The sequence below is a fragment of the Oncorhynchus nerka genome, linkage group LG9b (assembly GCF_034236695.1).
Source record: "Oncorhynchus nerka isolate Pitt River linkage group LG9b, Oner_Uvic_2.0, whole genome shotgun sequence".
Classification (NCBI taxonomy): Eukaryota; Metazoa; Chordata; class Actinopteri; order Salmoniformes; family Salmonidae; genus Oncorhynchus; species Oncorhynchus nerka.
The window spans coordinates 7,212,125-7,233,017 of NC_088424.1; the positions used below are offsets into that span (position 1 = coordinate 7,212,125).

Below are 20,893 nucleotides of genomic sequence, written 5' to 3' on the forward strand. Positions count from 1 at the left end.
TACTCCATCATGACTGAATTAATAAAACAATGAAGGCTGGAATTTAATGAATATACAGACCCCTTGACTTTTCCAAAACATTTTACTTCACAGCCTTATTCTAAAATGGATTAAAAGTCCCCCCCCCATCAATCTACAAACAATACCCCATAATGACAAAGGAAAAACTGTTTTTTATCATTTTGGCACACCTGAATTTGGGTAGTTTCTCCCATTCTTCTCTGCAGATCCTCTCTAGCTCTGTCAGGCTGGATGGGGAGCATCGCTGCACAGCTATTTTCATGTCTCTCCAGAGATGTTCGATCGGGTTCAAGTCCGTGCTCTGGCTGGGCCACTCAAGGACATTCGGAGACTTGTCCCGAAGCCACTCCTGCGTTGTCTTGGCTGTGTGCTTAGGGTCGTTGTCCTGTTGGAAGGTGAACCTTCACCCCAGTCTGAGGTCCTGAGTGGTCTGGAGCAGGTTTTCAACAAGAATCTCTCTGTACTTTGCTCCGTTCATCTTTCCCTCGCTCCTGACTAGTCTCCCAGTCCCTGCCGCTGAAAACATCCCCACAGCATGATGCTGCCACCATGCTTCACCCTAGGGATGGTGCCAGGTTCCCTACAGACGTGACACTTGATGAAGAATTGTTTTTATTTAATCCATTTTAGAATGAGGTTGTAATGTCAGAGAAATGTGGAAAAGTGAAGGGGTCTGAATACCTTCAGAATGCGCTACAATATGTATCCATGTCATATGTTAAACTGCACACTTGGAAAGACAAAGGCAGCAGCATCGATCTGGTCTTGTTTCTTATACTTATAGTGATCTTGTTTGGTTATAGTTTCACGTTTTAGTGTCACATGCACAAATGGAGTGAAATGCCTTTCTTGCAAGTGCAACAATGCAATAACAATGTAATATTAAAACGAATAAGGTAAAACAAAAGCACACACAGTATGAAAATAAGAATATGAAGAACACTATCAAGGAAGTAATCATACTACATACAGTACCAGTACCATATTAACAATGTACAGGGATACTGGAGTGATGTAGGTAGATATGTATAGGGGCAATCATACTATGTACCGTGTCAGTACCATATTAACAAAATACAGGGATACTGGAGTGATGGAGGTAGATATGTATAGGGGTAAGGTGACTATATACATGGTCAGTACCATATTAACAATGTACAGAGATACTGGAGTGATGGAGGTAGATATGTATAGGGGTAAGGTGACTATATACATGGTCAGTACCATATTAACAATGTACAGAGATACTGGAGTGGTAGAGGCAGATATGTATAGGGGTAAGGTGACTAGCCATCAGGATATATGATTAACAGCAGCGTATATGATGATGGTGTGTTTGTGTGTGTGTCAATTCAGTGTAAATCTATGTGCGTGTGTGCAAATGATGGAGTGTGTGTTTTGGAGTGTAAGTGTGTGGTAGTTCCAAGATGGCATAGCAGTCGGACGTGTGTTCAAATCAAATCAATCAAATCAAATTTTATTTGTCACATACACATGGTTAGCAGATGTTAATGCGAGTGTAGCGAAATGCTTGTGCTTCTAGTTCCGACAATGCAGTGATAACCAACAAGTAATCTAACTAACAATTCTAAAACTACTGTCTTATACACAGTGTAAGTGTTTTGACCTGTTCCGTGTATATATCATTTTTGTCGTATATAATTCGTATATATTTTCATCTCACTTTCTATCTACGGACTGGATATCCTCTCCTGCAACCCTCCTCACCCAATGTGATTATTTTTATACTTTAGAACCGGAACCCCCATCCGCAGCTAGCCACCTAACTTGCTAGTAGTCAGTTAGCCACTGCTAGCGGTCCTCAACATTAACTCTGACATCAGCCAGCCTCAGCCCGGTCAACTCCTGCCAGTCTGCACAGCGTGATATCAACCCAGAGCATATCGGACTGCTTTTTCTCTACCTCATCTCCGGATTCCTACCGCAAGCTCTGAACCTTTACACCGGATCATCGCAGCTTGCCACTGAGTGGCTACTCCTGGGAAACATCTCTGTCCCGAAGCAAGCACCAGTTAGCTTGGAGCTAGCCTCGAGCTAGGCCCATCTCCCGGCTAGCGAAAGAGGTCCACCAGCCAATTCTTGGGCTACAATATCTCTTTTGCCAATTGGCCTGAACTCTTTACTACCTACACGGAGCCCCGCCAATCCATCACAACTGGTCTGGCAACGTAACCGTCCGAGGTGGTTTCAACAGGCTCTTCCGTTGCGACGTTGCCTGATGCCCATCTGCTAGCCCCGGCCTGCTAGCTGTCTGAAATGCCGTGTCTCCAGCTCACCTAGCGTAGTAACGACTACTGAATTGGCTCCCTGACTCATTTGACCCTATGATCACTCGGCTACACATGCCTCTCCATAATGTCAATATGCCTTATCTATTGCTGTTTTGGTTAGTGATTATTATCTTATTTCACTGTTGAACCCCTATCTTATTTCACTATCCTACTCCTCCTCTGTTCCTCTGGTGATGTAGAGGTTAACCCTGCAGCCCCCAGCACCACTCCCATTCCCCAGGCGCTCTAATATGTTGACCTCTGTAACCATAAAAGCCTTGGTGTCATGCACGTTAACATTAGAAGCCTCCTCCACAAGTTTGTTTTATTCACTGCTTTAGCACACACCGCCAACCCTGATGTCCTAGCCGTGTCTGAATCCTGGCTTAGGAAGACCACCAAAAACCCTGAAATTTCCATCCCCAACTATAAAATTTTCCGACAAGATAGAACTGCCAAAGGGGGTGGAGTTGCAATCTACTGCAGAGATAGCCTGCAGAGTTCTGTCATACTATCCAGGTCTGTGCCCAAACAATTCAAGCTTTTATATTTAAAAATCCACCTTCCCAGAAACAAGTCTCTCACCAATGCCGCTTGTTATAGACCACCTTCAGCCCCCAGCTGTGCCCTGGACACCATATGTGAATTGATTGCCCCCCATCTATCTTCAGAGCTCGTACTGTTAGGTGACCTAAACTGGGACATGCTTAACACCCCGGCCGTCCAACAATCTAAGATAGATGCCCTCAATCTCGCACAAATAACCATGGGCAACCTCTTAGATGTCATCCAGACCAACTTGCCCTCTAAATACACATCTGCTGTCTTCAACCATGATCTCAGCGATCACTGCCTCATTGCCTGCGTGCGTAATGGGTCCGTGGTCAAACGACCACCCCTCATCATTGTCAAACGCTCCCTAAAACACTTCAGCGAGCAGGCCTTTCTAATTGACCTGGCCGGGGTATCCTGGAATGATATTGACCTCACCCAGTCAGTAGACGATGCCTGGTTGCTCTTTAAAAGTGCTTTCCTCGCCATCTTAAATAAGCATGCCCCATTCAAAAAATGTAGATCTAAGAACAGATATAGCCCTTGGTTCACCCCAGACTTGACTGCCAGCACAAAAACATCCTGTGGCATTCTGCATTAGCATCGAATATCCCCAGCAATATGCAACTTTTCAGGGAAGTCAGGAACCAATATACTCAGTCAGTTAGCATCCTGTTGTACTAATTCCAAAAACTTTCGGGACACTGTAAAGTCCATGGAGAATTAGAACACCTCCTCCCAGCTGCCCACTGCACCGATGCTAGGAAACACTGTCACCACCAATAAATCGACGATAATCGATTATTTCAATAAGCATTTTTCTATGGCTGGCCATGCTTTCCACCTGGCTATACCCCTACCCTGGCCAACAGCTCAGAAACCCCTGCAGCAGCTTGCCCAAGCCCCCCCCCCGCTTCTCCTTCACTAAAATCCAGACAGCTGATGTTCTGAAAGAGCTGCAAAATCAGGATACCTACAAATCAGCTTGGCTAAACAATCTGGACCCTCTCTTTCTAAAATGATCAGCCTAAATTGTTGCAACCCCTATTACTAACCTGTTCAACCTCTCTTTAGTATCGTCTGAGATCCCCAAAGATTGGAAAGCTGCCGCGATCATCCCCCTCTTCAAAGAGGGAGACATTCTAGACCCAAACTGTTATAGACCTATATCCATCCTGCCCTGCCTTTCTAAAGTCTTTGAAGGTCAAGTTAACAGATCACCGACCATTTCGAATCCCACTGTACCTTCTACACTAAGCAATCTGGTTTCAGAGCTGGTCATGGGTGCACCTCAGCCACGCTCAAGTTCTTAAACGATATCATAACCACTATCAATAAAAGACAGTGCTGTGCAGCCGACCTGGCCAAGGCTTTTGACTCAATCACCAAATTCTTATTTGTGGACTCAACTGCCTTGGTTTTTCAAATGACTGCCTCACCTGGTTCACCAACTACTTCTCAGAAAGATTTCAGTGTGTCAAATCAGAGGGCCTGTTGTCCGGACCTCTGGCAGTCTCTATGGGGGTGCCACAGGGTTCAATTATTTTCTCTGTATATATCAATGATGTCGCTCTTGCTGCTGGTGATTCTCTGATCCACCTCTTCGCACAGGACAGCATTCTGTATATATCTGGCCCTTCTTTAGACACTGTGTTAAACTTCCAAACGAGCTTCAATGCCATACAACACTCCTTCCGTGGCCTCCAACTGCTTTTAAATGCTAGTACAACTAAATGCATGCTCTTCAAACGATTGCTGCCCACACCCGCTCGCCCGACTAGCATCACTGCTCTGGACGGTTCTGACTTAGAATATGTGGACAACTACAAATACCTAGGTGTCTGGTTAGATTCTAAACTCTCCTTCCAGACTCATTAAGCATCTCCAATCCAAAATTAAATCTAGAATCGGCTTCCTATTGCACAACAAACCCTCCTTCACTCATGCTGCCAAACATACCCTCGCAGTTGTAAATGAGAACTTGTTCTCAACTGGCCTACCTGGTTAATTAAAGGTGAAATGAAATGTTTTAAGTAAAGTACATAGGGCCCTGTGAGTGTGAATGGAAAATAAGAATAAAATACAAGGGACAACTCAGATAGTCCATTTAGCCTATTTGTCTGTTAGTCATTCTGAAAGGACCTACAATACCAGTCAAAAGTTTGGATACACCTAATCATGCCAGGGTTTTTCTTTATTTTGACTATTTTCAAAATTATGAAGTAACACATATGGAATCATGTAACTTAACCAAATCATGTAACCTAATAAACAAATCAAAATGTATTTTATATTTGAGATACTTCAAAGTAGCCACTCTTTGCCTTGACGACAGCTTTGCACACTCTTGGCATTCTCTCAACGATCTTCATGAGGTAGTCACCTGGAATGTATTTCAATTAACAGGTGTGCCTTGTTAAAAGTTAATTTGTGTAATTTCTTTCCTTAATGTGTTTGAGCCAATCAGTTGTGTTGTGACAAGGTAAGGGTGGTATACAGAAGAATGCCGTATTTGGTAAAAGACCAAGTCCAATTCCAAATAAGCAAAGAAAATGACAGTCCATTATTTTAACACGTAAAGGTCAGTCAAACTTTGAAAGTTTCTTCAAGTGCAGTTGCAAAAACCATCAAGCTCTATGATGAAACTGGCTCTTATGACGACTGCCACAGGAAAGGAAGACCCAGAGCTACCTCTGCTGCAGAGGATAATTTCATTAGAGTTAACTGGACCTTAGATTGCAGCCAAAATAAATGCTTCACATAGTTCAAGTAACAGACACATCTCAACATCAACGGTTCAGAGGATACTGTGTGAATCAGGCCTTCATGGTTGAATTGCTGCAAAGAAACCACTACTAAAGGACACCAATAAGAAGCAGAGACTTGCTTGGCCAAAGAAACACGAGCAATGGACATTAGACCGGTGGAAATCTGTCCTTTGGTCTGATGAGTCCAAATTTGAGATTTCTGGTTCCAAAGGCAATGTCCATGTTAGACGCAGAGTAGGGGAACTGATGATCTCCACATGTGTGGTTCCCACCGTGAAGATTGGACGAGGAGGTGTGATGGTGTGGGGGTGCATTGCTGGTGACACTGTCTGTTTTTTAGAATTCAAGGCACACTTAACCAGCATGGCTACCACAGCATTCTGCATTGATATGCCATCCCATCTGGTTTGCGCCTAGTGGGACTATCATTTGTTTTTGGGCTATTTGACCAAGAAGGAGATTGATGGTGCTGCATCAGGTGACCTGGCCTCCACAATCGCCCAACTTCAACCCAATTGAGATGGTTTGGGATGAGTTGATCCGCAGAGTGAAGGAAAAGCAGTCACCAAGTGCTCAGCATATGTGGGAACTCCTTCAAGACGGCTGGAAAAGCATTCAATCAAGTCAAAGGGTGGCATATTTGAAGAATCTAAAATCTAACAGTTTTTTGGTTCCTACATGATTCCATATGTGCTATTTCATAGTTGCGATGTCTTCAATATTATTCTACAATGTAGAAAATAGTAAAAATAATGAAAAATCCTTGAATTTGTAGGTGTGTCCTAACTTTTGACTGGTACTGTATTTATTCACAATAGGGAATATGATGCCATTCTGCTTGCAGTCCTGGATAGGTATGAGCAGTCTCTGACCTCTTACTATTGACCCCTCACAGCCAAGTCCTGTGAAAAAAGACCGCTCTCCGCAGCCCCAGAGCTTCGGCCACTCCTCCAGTATGTCCTCCCCTCAGGACAAGCTGACACTCCCGGGGGGTTACACCCCTCACAGGGACAAACAGCGCCTATCCTACGGGGCCTTTGCCAACCCAGTCTACAACACCTCCACAGACATGTCTCCCTCACCAGGACCTGACGGGACTACACTACCCAGCAGGACAGCAGGGAAAGGTAATATGAATAATATTATTCATCTAATTTTAATCTATTATATAAAGAAAAAATAAATGCGCTTTGCATAGGAGTCTTTCCAATGGTGCTGATTATGGCAGTAGCAACTGAGAATCATGTATTTTATAAAATACATCAGGTCTCTTTGTCAACCGAAAGATTGCTGCTTTTTGGAGGGCGGAATAAGAGAAAGGTGTTATGGAGGATCACAGCACAGTTTCCATAAGTCTTAACAAGGAATGTTATAGTTGCAGGCTACGCCACCAATACACCCAACACTTGGCGTTCAACTCAATCACGCCCACATTGCCATGTTAAAATAGTAGCTCTTTTTCACATACACAATAAAACCAAAGACAGGTTTAGGTTAAATCCAAATATATGAATTCCATTGTATATATATTCCATTGTAACAGGGAATATTTCATTGTACCAGACAAACGTCTGTAAAACAAGCATAGCTTTTAATTAAACAAAGACAATGCATAAACAACTCTGGAAAGATTTATTGAATTCTAGTCGGCGTCAATTGAATTTAATCTGACCCTGCTGGTCTTCTATGAACATTTGAACATCTTGAAGAACGGTCTGGCCTAAATGGCCATGTACTCTTATAATCTCCACCCGGCACAGCCAGAGGACTGTCCACCCCTCAGAGCCTGGTTCCTCTCTAGGTTTCTTCCTAGGTTCCTGCCTTTCTAGGGAGTTTTTCCTGGTCACAGTGCTTCTATATCTGAATGGATAGCTTTTTTTTTTGTTGCTGGGTATCTGTACAGCACTGTGACATCTGCTGATGTAAAAAGGCTTTATAAATACATTTGATTGATTGATGTACATTATTATACAGTTCCATAATGCTCTATGACTGGTTCGAAAGCAGTATAACAAGGTCCTTCAACTAAAGTGTTGCATTATCTTAATGGAAGGTTCACTCCAAAATCAACGTTTGTCAGATGTTTTCAGACCTAAAAAAAAATACAATTGGGGTGAAAAGGAAAAGGTGCAACACTCACTCACCATTAAAAACATGTTATTTTATTTAAGACACTATTGTAAGCTTGACATTTGGGCCTTCATCAATGGTCTTCATCTACGTTTCTGATAGTGTGCAATCATTGCACCTTTTCTTTTTCAAAGATGCTAATTTGGGTTGCACCTTGACTAATGTTGGTTAAGCGCCCTCCACTTCTTTCCATAACAAATAATACAACAAGCAGTTCCTTGGATCCCCAGAAGATAAGCACTTAAAAGCCTTAATTAATATACTTGTTTCCAAAGTGGTCCTTGATGGTAAAACTCAATGAAATCAAGAAGTTATATGGTGTTTATCTTTTCCATTCTGATACATGGCCATGGACTTCTCATCTTTTGGTCATCTACAAGGCCATGCTAGGTAAAGCTCCGCCTTATCTCAGTTCACTGGTCACGATGGCAACACCCATCCGTAGCACGCGCTCCAGCAGGTGTATCTCTGATCATCCCGAAAGCCAACACCTCATTCGGCCGCCTTTCGTTCCAGTACTCTGCTGCCTGTGACTGGAACGAATTGCAAAAATCGCTGAAGTTGGAGACTTTTATCTCCCTCACCAACTTCAAACATCAGCTATCTGAGCAGCTAACCGATCGCTGCAGCTGTACATAGTCTATTGGTAAATAGCCCACCCATTTTCACCTACCTCATCCCCACAGTTTTTATTTATTTACTTTTCTGCTCTTTTGCACACCAATATCTCTACCTGTACATGATCATCTGATCATTTATCACTCCAGTGTTAATCTGCAATATTGTAATTATTCGCCTACCTCCTCATGCCTTTTGCACACATTGTATATAGACTCCCCTTTTTTTCTACTGTGTTATTGACTTGTTAATTGTTTACTCCATGTGTAACTCTGTGTTGTCTGTTCACACTGCTATGCTTTATCTTGGCCAGGTCGCAGTTGCAAATGAGAACTTGTTCTCAACTAGCCTACCTGGTTAAATAAAGGTGAAATTAAAAAAAAAAAAATGTCTGAAAATATCTGTTAACCCTTGATTTTGGAGTGAACTGTCCCTTTAAAGGGGCAGTCTGGATTGAAACAACAATAAATCTGTCCCACCCCCCACTTTAAAAAGATGAGGGATGGGGCTGGAGAAATGTTAGCGCTCAAATGTATAGACAGAGCTATTGATATATGGACTGAACATCAATGACATTGCAACTAAGCTCATCAGGCATTTCTGATGTTATATTCTTCAAGTATTAATGGCTGTACACTGTATACAGTTAACCCACTGTTCCCCGGGCGCTGAAGACGTGGATGTCGATTTAAGGCAGCCCCCCCGCAACTCTCTGATTCAGAGGGGTTAAATGCGGAAGACACATTTCAGTTTAATGCATTTAGTTGTACAACTGACTAGGTATCCCCCTTTCCCTTATTTCCCGCATTTCTATAGAATTAATTTAAAGATGCAAAAATGTATGTTCCAAAATCCCAGCTTGACATCTGCTGATATAAAAAGGGCTTTATAAATACATTTGATTGACTGATGTACAGAGTTTTTAACAATTATGCAGTTCATGCATGGAATAATCCAGTGTTTTTGAATAGTTTGTTAATGTCAAAATAGATTGATAGTGCCTTCCGCTTTGTGTCAGAGAAATCAACTTGAACATCTTGTTCAATCTTTGCATCTTTACAGTTACCCTCTTTCTGAATTAAATATGGCTTTGATCATAGATAACAGCTCTGTAGCATGCCTCCATAAATCTAGATTTTTGCCCTCTTGTTTTAACCAATCACAGCATGCCTCTTTCCCTGTATTTTCTAGCACCCTCTACTGGCCCGCCTACCTCCCTTCCCCTGGGCTCCCAGACTGGAGGCAGCGGGGGCATCTCCACCCTTAAGAAGAGACCCCCACCCCCTCCCCCCGGGCACAAGCGTACCCTCTCAGACCCCCCCAGCCCAGTCCTGCAAGGCCCCCAGAGCACAGGTGGGACCGGTTGGGGTGAGTGGGACGGCGGTCGAAAAGTTTAAAACAACACTGTGCATGTTTCCAGTGACATGTTGTGAACCTTGCATATAGAAGTACATAGTGCTGACGTGATTCCCTGTTCTACACTACATACAATAAGATATGGTTCACATGATCCCTTTCTATCTGGATGTTCTGTAACTTTGCATCCTCCTGAACATACATTTACATTTAAGTCATTTAGCAGACGCTCTTATCCAGAGCGACTTACAAATTGGTGCTTTCACCTTATGACATCCAGTGGAACAGCCACTTTACAATAGTGCATCTAGGTCTTTTAAGGGGGGGGTGAGAAGGATTACTTTATCCTATCCTAGGTATTCCTTAAAGAGGTGGGGTTTCAGGTGTCTCCGGAAGGTGGTGATTGACTCCGCTGTCCTGGCGTCGTGAGGGAGTTTGTTCCACCATTGGGGGGCCAGAGCAGCGAACAGTTTTGACTGGGCTGAGCGGGAACTGTACTTCCTCAGTGGTAGGGAGGCGAGCAGGCCAGAGGTGGATGAACGCAGTGCCCTTGTTTGGGTGTAGGGCCTGATCAGAGCCTGGAGGTACTGAGGTGCCCTTCCCCTCACAGCTCCGTAGGCAAGCACCATGGTCTTGTAGCGGATGCGAGCTTCAACTGGAAGCCAGTGGAGAGAGCGGAGGAGCGGGGTGACGTGAGAGAACTTGGGAAGGTTGAACACCAGACGGAACACACAACAGAGAAAAGAGTACATTGTCTTCTTCCTTATATTTAGTATTACTCAAATCTCCAATGAATAGTCTCTAAAGGGGAAATCTATGGTTTACTGGATCAGATTGGGCTACACTTGCACCAGTTGGGAATGGAATGCACCACCATTATGTTATTGATAACAGCCTATTCATTCAATTCCCACTCATTTTGCACTCTACCATATGTGCTCGATAGTTTACCCCAGGGCCATGTTCAGTAGCGAAAAATGGTCAAACGCTGCAGAAGAAATGCTATGAATAGAGCTGACGAGATGTCTTATTCTACGTGTCAGAGGCATGTTTGTTCTACAGAACATATTTATATCTGAACGTCCCATAACGTTGTCTCTCTGCTGATTTGATCAGAGCCCAAATAGAGAGGCTGACTTTGACCCTTCTGTTGTTCCTCTTTGTTTCTCATTTTGTTTCACTTCCTCTGCGAGCAGAAAAAATGAAATAGAGGCCAAGTGCTGAATGCATTCCCACTGTCACATATTGCTGATACATATTATGTATTTTTCCTTACGATCAACCAAGTTTAATAGTTTACATTTGAGTCATTTTGGGGTGGTTCCTAGACACCGATTACTCATTGTCCTGGATATTAAATCGTGCGTTCAATGAAGAATCTCCATTGAAAATACTTTTTAGTCCAGGACTAGCCTTAATCTGTGTCTGGAAAACCACCCCTTTATGTGTTAACACCCATATAAGTTTTTAATTGTAATTCATATGACTCATTTTGACAAACTCTCCATTGGAATTCAAGCAATTAAATTCAGGCAAAACTTTCTTGAAGATCCTTTGTTATGAAGTATTATATTGGTTTATAAACATCAATTAACTAATGGATACAGTCTTAGAGCATTGTGAAACTGTATGACTGAGCAAAAAGGCATGGTTGGCATATATCATTAATATATCAGCTGGAGGGCCTCTCATATCTTATTATTATACAGTTCCATAATGATCTATGATTATACATTGAAAAGGTGCAACACTCACTCACCATTAAAAACATGTTATTTTATTTAAGACACTATTAAAAGCTTGACGTTTGGGCCTTCATCAATGGTCTTCATCTACATTTCTGATAGTGTGCAATCATTGCACCTTTTCTTTTTCAAAGATGTTAACTTGGGTTGCACCTTGACTAATGTTGGTTAAGCGCCCTCCACTTCTTTCCATAACAAATAATACAACAAGCAGTTCCTTGGATCCCCAGAAGATAAGCACTTAAAAGCCTTAATTAATATACTTGTTTCCAAAGTGGTCCTTGATGGTAAAACTCAATGAAATCAAGAAAATATATGGTGTTTATCTTTTCCATTCTGATACATGGCCATGGACTTATCTCATCTTTTGATGTCTGAAAATATCTGTTAACCTTTGATTTTGGAGTTAACTGTCCCTTTAAAGGGGTAGTTTGGATTGAAATAACAATAAATCGGTCCCACCCCCCACTTTAAAAAGATGAGGGATGGGGCTGGAGAAATGTTAGCGCTCAAACGTATAGACAGAGCTATTGATATATGGACTGAACATCAATGACATTGAAACTAAGCTCATCAGGCATTTCTGATGTTATATTCTTCAAGTATTAATAGCTGTACACTGTATATAATTAATTTAAAAATCCAAAAATGTATGTTCCAAATCCCAGCATGCCCCGGTAAGGCATGTGGCCATAAATCTTCACTCTGTTTCCCACACAGGAAGCGTGTCCACTCCCCCGCCTACAAACAGGACCTCACCTGGAAACCAGTTTGAGCAGCAGCAGAGGTACAGTACCATCCCCGCTGCTTCAACTCACTCATTCAGCCTTTCCAGGCTCAGCGCAATAGTTCCAATCGTATATTTAGCAGATGCATTTATCAACAATGCTGACAATTAAAGGGGTATTTAATTTTGTGGATGACTTACAGTTTACGTATTTTGGAATATGGTCGAATACAAACTGTGTCGCAATTTAACGGCTCAGACACAAGACTTATGTGGCAGGGTCTACGAAACAAAGGGAAAACCAGCCACGTCGCGGACACCGATGTCTTGCGCTCAGTCAAGCGTACACATCACCGACGATCTAAAATGGTCAAATTGAGAGCATCCTGTCAGGCTGTATCACCGCCTGTACCTTCAGGCTGTTGCTCTATGTACATAGACATGGAATCACTGGCCACTTTAATAATGGAACACTTGTCACTTTAATAATGTTTACATACTGCTTTACTCATTTCATATGTATATACTGTGTTCTAATCTACTGTATTTTAGTCAATGCCACTCCGACGTTGCTCGTCCTAATATTTATATATTTCTTAACTCCATTATTTTACTTTTAGATTTGCATGTGTTGTTGTGAATTGTTAGATATTACTGCACTGTTGGAGCTAGGAAAACGAGCATTTCGCTACACCCGCAATAACATCTGCTAAATATGTGTATGTCCAATCAAATCAAATTTTATTTGTCACATACACATGGTTAGCAGATGTCAGTGCGAGTGTAGCGAAATGCTTGTGCTTCTAGTTCCGACAATGCAGTAATAACCAACAAGTAATCTAGCTAACAATTCCAAAACTACTACCTTAGACACAAATGTAAGGGGATAAAGAATATGTACATAAGATATATGAATGAGTGATGGTACAGAGCGGCATAGGCAAGATACAGTAGATGGTATTGAATGCAGTATATACATATGAGATGAGATTGTAAACAAAGTGGCATAGTTAAAGTGGCTAGTGATACATGTATTACATAAGGATGCAGTAGATGATATAGAGTACAGTATATACGTATACATATGAGATGAATAATGTAGGGTATGTAAACATTATATTAGGTAGCATTGTTTAAAGTGGCTAGTGATATATTTTACATCATTTCCCATCAATTCCCATTATTAAAGTGGCTGGAGTTGAGTCAGTGTGTTGGCAGCAGTCACTCAATGTTAGTGGTGGCTGTTTAACAGTCTGATGGCCTTGAGATAGAAGCTGTTTTTCAGTCTCTCGGTCCCAGCTTTGATGCACCTGTACTGGCCTCGCCTTCTGGATGATAGCGGGGTGAACAGGCAGTGGCTCGGGTGGTTGTTGTCCTTGATGATCTTTATGGCCTTCCTGTGACATCGGGTGGTGTAGGTGTCCTGGAGGGCAGGTAGTTTGCCCCCGGTGATGCGTTGTGCAGACCTCACTACCCTCTGGAGAGCCTTACGGTTGTGGGCGGAGCAGTTGCCGTACCAGGCGGTGATACAGCCCGACAGGATGCTCTCGATTGTGCATCTGTAGAAGTTTGTGAGTGCTTTTGGTGACAAGCCAAATTTCTTCAGCCTCCTGAGGTTGAAGAGGCGCTGCTGCGCCTTCTTCACGATGCTGTCTGTGTGGGTGGACCAATTCAGTTTTTCTGTGATGTGTACGCCGAGGAACTTAAAACTTACTACCCTCTCCACTACTGTTCCATTGATGTGGATAGGGGGGTGTTCCCTCTGCTGTTTCCTGAAGTCCACAATCATCTCCTTAGTTTTGTTGACATTGAGTGTGAGGTTATTTTCCTGACACCACACTCCGAGGGCCCTCACCTCCTCCCTGTAGGCCGTCTCGTCGTTGTTGGTAATCAAGCCTACCACTGTTGTGTCGTCCGCAAACTTGATGATTGAGTTGGAGGCGTGCGTGGCCACGCAGTCGTGGGTGAACAGGAAGTACAGGAGAGGGCTCAGAACGCACCCTTGTGGGGCCCCAGTGTTGAGGATCAGCGGGGAGGAGATGTTGTTGCCTACCCTCACCACCTGGGGGCGGCCCGTCAGGAAGTCCAGTACCCAGTTGCACAGGGCGGGGTCGAGACCCAGGGTCTCGAGCTTGATGACGAGCTTGGAAGGCACTATGGTGTTAAATGCCGAGCTGTAGTCGATGAACAGCATTCTCACATAGGTATTCCTCTTGTCCAGATGGGTTAGGGCAGTGTGCAGTGTGGTTGAGATTGCATCGTCTGTGGACCTATTTGGAATGTGTAAGCAAATTGGAGTGGGTCTAGGGTGTCAGGTAGGGTGGAGGTGATATGGTCCTTGACTAGTCTCTCAAAGCACTTCATGATGACGGAAGTGAGTGCTACGGGGCGGTAGTCGTTTAGCTCAGCTACCTTAGCTTTCTTGGAACAGGAACAATGGTGGCCTTCTTGAAGCCTGTGGGAACAACAGACTGGGATAGGGATTGATTGAATATGTCCGTAAACACACCAGCCAGCTGGTCTGCGCATGCTCTGAGGGCGCGGCTGGGGATGCCGTCTGGGCCTGCAGCCTTGCGAGGGTTGACACGTTTAAATATTTTCCTCACGTCGGCTGCAGTGAAGGAGAGTCCGCATGTTTAGTTGCGGGCAGTGTCAGTGGCACTGTATTGTCCTCAAAGCGGGCAAAAAAGTTATTTAGTCTGCCTGGGAGCAAGACATCCTGGTCCGTGACGGTGCTGGTTTTCTTTTTGTAATCCGTGATAGACCAGACCCCATGTTACCAATATAACTTGATTTGATTATGAGAGTCAACAACCAAAAAGATGGCTTAGAACTGAAGCACTTACACAGTGCATGCAAACATTCAGAAATGGACCCCTCAACCTTCAGAGGCTAAGATCACATTGTATAATGGGTCATCGTATCTCTCTTTCAGCGCTACCATTAGTAATACAAAGTCAACACTTGGTCCAAGGGTTCTACCCAAACTACCTCAAAAAGGTATTATGTTTTCTCTCTTATTTGACAGAAAATGTGCAACAATGAAAGAAATCACACAGTATAGATTACTGGCCAGTTTCCCAGACACAGATTAAGCCTAGTCCTGGACTAAAACAATGTTTCAATGGAGAATCCCCATTGAGCATGCTTTTTAGTCCTGGACAAGCTTCATTTGTCTGGGAAACCAGCACTACATGTGTACAATTTATTAAGGATACTGTTAACCCAAAATATACCAAAATAAGTTGATGCAAGTTGACACTTTTTAATGCCTCACCCTGTCTTTTTGAAGTGGCACTACGGAAGATCGACACTATCCACCTCCCTTCAGTGGACAAGCTCTGCCAACCTCCGGAGGTTCTACAGAGATCAACCTGCGCCCAACTAGAGTCTTACCAAAAATCGCCCCAGCCACTGCAGACCCCCGGAGACACCCCTCAGAGGGCCCTGTTGGCAGAAAAAACGCAGCTAAGTGAACTGCCTCCCAAGCCCCAGATGTCAGATCTTCCCCCCAAGCCCCAGCTCTCTGACCGACCCCCGAAACGACAACTGTCGAATCTCCCGCCCAAACCGCAGCTCAAGGACCTCCCGCCCAAGCCTCAACTGAGCGACATCCCTCCAAAGCCCCCTGTCATTGAGCGGCTCCCTCCGGGCGAGGCCGTGCAGACTGCGATGGACAAGCAGTCTTGCAGTCAACAGGGGGAGCTATCCCCCAGACAGGCCAGTGAGGACACCAATGGATCCCCGCCATGTGCAGTGGAAATGCCTGTGCCGCTGCCTCGGAAGATCAACACTGTGAGTGCTGACTAAAGATAGTGCTTTTTGTTGTAGCACCTATGGCTGGATTCAATCCGAAATCGCGGAGGATCCGCGTTAGGTCATTTCCGATTAAGCTGACATATGCAGCGTTTACCAAGAATGTGTAAACATTGCCTTCAACCCTGCTTAAAACCTTTCAAGGCTGAACTGGTTTTAACAAGAAAAAAATATATAACTCAAAGTATAATTTTATCAAGTCATACACCATTTGAAAATATATCAATGTACTCTGACGGTAATGTAAACATACTAAGCTTATTGCATTTTCAACCAGGGGAAGAGTAAAACTAGACGGGTGAAGACCATTTACGACTGCCAGGCAGATAACGATGATGAGCTGACCTTTGCAGAGGGAGAGGTTATCATCGTCACAGGAGAAGAGGACCCGGAGTGGTGGGTGAGTATTTGTCCTGCATCAGGCTGCAGCCACACTCATAAATGAACATGGATCAAATCCTATATGGCGTACATCATTGTCTGTTCTTGTCCATCAAAAGTGCAACTCATCTCTTTTTTTTTAGGATGAGTTCAGATGAGTTGCATAAGTTAAAAGACTGACAATTTGTGTGGTTTTGTTGGACAACCATCTGTGTTGACATTCATCTGGCAACGGATTTTTATCCTATTGAAAAAGCATTGGCTCCGTCTGAAATATTCGGACACAAAATGTTAATGTGGCCACAGCCTCACCTGTCAGCATTCATGGCAATGAAGCTTCTTCTGAGAACTAAGAAGTATCTCTGGGAGTTTGAGGAGGAGTTTGAAAAGTAACTCCACAGTGTTGCTTACATTTGACATATTTATCATTTCAAGAGAGCCATAAACTGTTGATGAGAGGTTTGAAATCTGGTCCCCGTTCAGTGGGGCACAATATTGTGGATTGCTAAGAAATTAATATATGAACAGAGGCCTCTGTGACATTTAGAGTAAGGAATCCCTATTCAAAGTTGTATTCAAAGCGTTTCTATCTGCAACATTCAGTAGGTTGCACACTCCTGAACGTAACCAAATCCATTGCCTTTCTTTGATGATCTAAGAGGACTAGGCTGACTGACAACTGTCTGTAAGTCACTCTGGATGAAAGTGTCTGCTAAATGACGAAATTGTAAACAATTATACCAGAAAGGTGACGGCGATACTGTATGGCAGAAGTTGTCAGGTAGGCTAGGGGAAGCTTCTGCCATGAATTTTTCTCCTTTCCAATCCTTTTAGATCAGGGATCATTAGTAAAGATAAAAAACCAAGTACACCAAATGATTGAAGTATGAGAGTATACTCATGTATGTGTCACTCATGTCAGCCTCATTGTGAAGCTGTCAAAGTAAAATATGCATAATGTATTCATCATTATCCATCTCTTTATTTTATCTCTTTCAGATCGGGCACATAGAAGGACATCCCGAGAGGAAAGGGGTTTTCCCCATGTCCTTTGTGCACATTCTGTCCGACTGACAGCCGGAGAGACCATTCCTCTAATCTAGCCTCACATCAGACTTTAGGCAGAAGTGAAACAAATGCGAACAAAGAATCCAACCCAGCCTCATTGCAATGAAGACGTATTATATATAAACTGTGATATCCTGCCTACCAGTATTACCGTAGCAGCAACCCAGCATGAAACTGGGTTTGCAGTAGCTTTCCTCAGAATTTCTCAATGCTGTAGCTGTATTTTCAATGACCTCCTAGGGACAGTGGGTTAACTGGTCTAGGAACAGTGGGTTAACTGGTCTAGGGACAGTGGGTTAACTGGTCTAGGGACAGTGGGTTAACTGGTCTAGGAACAGTGGGTTAACTGGTCTAGGAACAGTGGGTTAACTGGCCTAGGAACAGTGGGTTTAACTGCAGAACAACAGATATGTACCTTGTCAGCTCGGGGGTTTGAACTCGCAACCTTCCGGTTACTAGTCCAACGCTCTAACCACTAGGCTACCCTGCGCCCCTGTGTATAGATAAACAAATCTATGTATGTCCATGTAAGTGTGTCTTTGTACATACATATGCACACCTAAGAGTGTATATTTCTGTACTTCTATACAAGTGTGCATATGTACATTGACCCAGCTTGCTCAGAAAGGTAGGGCTATCTTCTTCTTGTTCCAACGGTCTACCATTTTAGCTTGACTGTTTTATGTCATTATCATCTCTTGAACTCTTGAAAGTAGTTCATGATCATGAGATTTGATAAGGAGTTTGTTACTCAGATAATATACAGTATATTAGCCCTTATGGCACATATCCTCTCTCTCTACTGGCCTGTTTATTTGGCAATGCAACAAAGTGAGTTTTGAGATAGCTGAAAGACTGAAAGGTTGGAGGAAGTATTTATTCATGACAAATATAAAATGTGTTTGTTTTATTTTTGCTTATAATGGGATCCATTTGAAGAGACTTTTCTGTCACGGTAAATTATACAATGCTGATTTGAGCGATAAAGCGATTAAGAGCCTAGGAAGTCAAACCATTTGTTGTAGTGCTGGCGGCTGCCACAGTTACTGCATCAATCCCCCAGTTGTTAGTAGTTCTCCTTCACCTTAATTGTGATATTATATGATTACATGTATAGTGCGAGAAATATGCACTTAACGAATCTTGAGATTGTTGTGAAACGTGAATTTTCATGGAAATCTCCCCTGCTTGACCAGAGTATCAATCCATGAAGTGAAAATGGTATTACACATACACACACTCACACTAATGCACACACATTGTTTCACAAGATCAAATATGAAAATTGTAATCAAACCAAGCATTGTGTGTGATACAAATTATAGCTTGAGGATAGATGCTTCGTTTCATACCGGGCTTCCATCAGTATTGGTCTGCAAGTTTCAACGGAGAAGGATGAAGTTGCCCAACTAATGGTTAAAGGGGGACTGAACTTCCTCATTTAGCCACATTTTTCATATTGCCCATTAAGAAATGCAGCAGCCATGACTGAAGCCAAATGAGAGTTGTCTTGTACATTCACTCCACCAAAACAGTACACAATTAGTCACTCACCCTTATAGATAACTTGAAACAGTCAAACCAGGTCATTTTCATGTTGCACACCTTTTAGTTCTTATTAAATGCTTTCAATTTTTGTATATGAATTTCTATCATTTATAGTTGGAGGTTTTTAAGTCATAATCATTTGGAGATATTGTCGTTTTAAATTTGAGGCTGACAAACTCCCCAGTCCCTGCTGATGACAAGCACACCCATAACATGAAAATACAGACAGTTTCACTTTGCATTGGATTTGACCCAATACTTTCGTTTTTAATTTATGCCAGAAAGTACAAATCTTTGCCGAGTTGTCTTGCCGTATTACTTAACGGTCTTGTTGGAAACAGAATGGATGATTTGTAGTGGATTTTTGAATACAGGCCGAAGCATGAGGTCATGTTGTTAAGCTTCAGGATTATTATAGATTTTTTTTTAACTCTTATTCAATTTTACGGTGGAATATGATTCATTTTTATGTTTGTTTAGATTTGTCATGGAGGAATTTGCTGTGACTGACGGAGGTGTGAAAATGACTCTGAATGAGATGCCATTTTTAGTTACAAGGTTTTGCCTTAGTTTAAAATAAAGCTGTTGTCGTATTAACAGGAAAGGAAAGATGAACTATTAATGCTTCTTGTATTATATTTGATGTTGATGGTCAGTGACATTTCTTATGACTATAGTTAGTGATTGCTAAATGGAGACACCTTTTATTGTGTATTGAGTGTAAATGTATGTTTGTTTCTGTTTGGGGTAGAAAAAAAAACTGTGTCATTGACAGCTACACCACTATCCTTGTGTTTGGCATTGACTGTTTACCAGTAGCTCATTCAGCTAGGTTATTCCTTGTGGGGGAAAATTTGTTAGCACGTCTTGTTATTGTTCCTAATATGTGTGATGAGAATTGAAGCTTTCATCACAGCCCCTTTAGACCAGGCTTTTTGTTACATTTCTCAACAAAGTTTGTGTGATTTCAGCACAGGCAAAACCAGTGGGGCCCCACTGATGGAGGAGTGATTAAGCCATGGCAATCAATTGGCTGATTCCCAAATCCTCTAGATTTTTACATTTACTTGAATATTTATTTAATCTAGAATTATACCAGAAGCTGGACATGGGTAATAATTAATTAAACATATTCTAATGCATCAAATTCAAGTCAAATTCCGCGCCTGTGTTATTCCTCACTCAAGTTGGATGTATATTGGACTGGCACTGCCAAACCGTGCTTTTTAGAAGGCTAGTTTGATATTTGTTTTATTGTGAAATAACTGGATGCAGAGCTACCCATGTTCCGCATGTGTGTTGGCTTCATTGTTTGATATTGTGTGTTGAGGACAGAACCATGACTCCATTATTCATCGAATAATAAAGATTTTATGTTGAATTATTGTGAATGCTTGTTTCATTTAAAAGCTTTAGGGGGGACTGAAAGATAGTGATGGACTCTGAGTCATGGGTGGCTGGAGGGAGAGAGTTACAGAGCCTAGGAGAAGGCCCTGTGACCGAAGCTCTGGAGCTTCAACCTGGGGGATGGAAAGGTGGCCCGCTGTGGGGGAACGGAGTCTGCGTGTTGATTGTTGGGGGAGAAAAGGTTCGTAGGTCAGAAGGAGGAGCTTGTAATCAATCAATCAAATGTATTTATAAAGCCCTTTTAACATCAGCTGATGTCACAAAGTGCTGAACAGACACACAGCCTTAATCTCCAAACAGCAAGCAATGCAGATGTAGAAGCAAGGTGGCAAGGAAAACCCCACTAGAAAGACCAGAATTTGAGATGAACCAGGCTCTGAGGGGTGGCCAGTCCTCTTCTGGCTGTGCCAGGTGGAGATTATAACAGAACATGGCCAAGAAGTTCAAAAGTTCATAGATGACCAG

At 42.7% G+C, this 20,893-nt stretch overlaps 1 protein-coding gene across 1 annotated transcript in view; it reads left to right on the forward strand.

The window, feature by feature from the left end:
* asap1a (ArfGAP with SH3 domain, ankyrin repeat and PH domain 1a) overlaps positions 1 to 20,402 on the forward strand; it is a 206,090-nt gene extending 185,688 nt beyond the window's left edge. Inside the window, exons 22-28 of the mRNA XM_029642272.2 lie at positions 6,528 to 6,759; positions 9,572 to 9,748; positions 12,202 to 12,268; positions 15,144 to 15,208; positions 15,501 to 16,003; positions 16,302 to 16,424; positions 17,405 to 20,402. Of these exons, the coding sequence (XP_029498132.1) occupies positions 6,528 to 6,759; positions 9,572 to 9,748; positions 12,202 to 12,268; positions 15,144 to 15,208; positions 15,501 to 16,003; positions 16,302 to 16,424; positions 17,405 to 17,479 (1,242 nt within the window). The 3' untranslated portion in view covers positions 17,480 to 20,402. The remainder of the gene's footprint in view (positions 1 to 6,527; positions 6,760 to 9,571; positions 9,749 to 12,201; positions 12,269 to 15,143; positions 15,209 to 15,500; positions 16,004 to 16,301; positions 16,425 to 17,404) is intronic.
* The last annotated feature ends 491 nt before the right edge of the window (positions 20,403 to 20,893 follow it).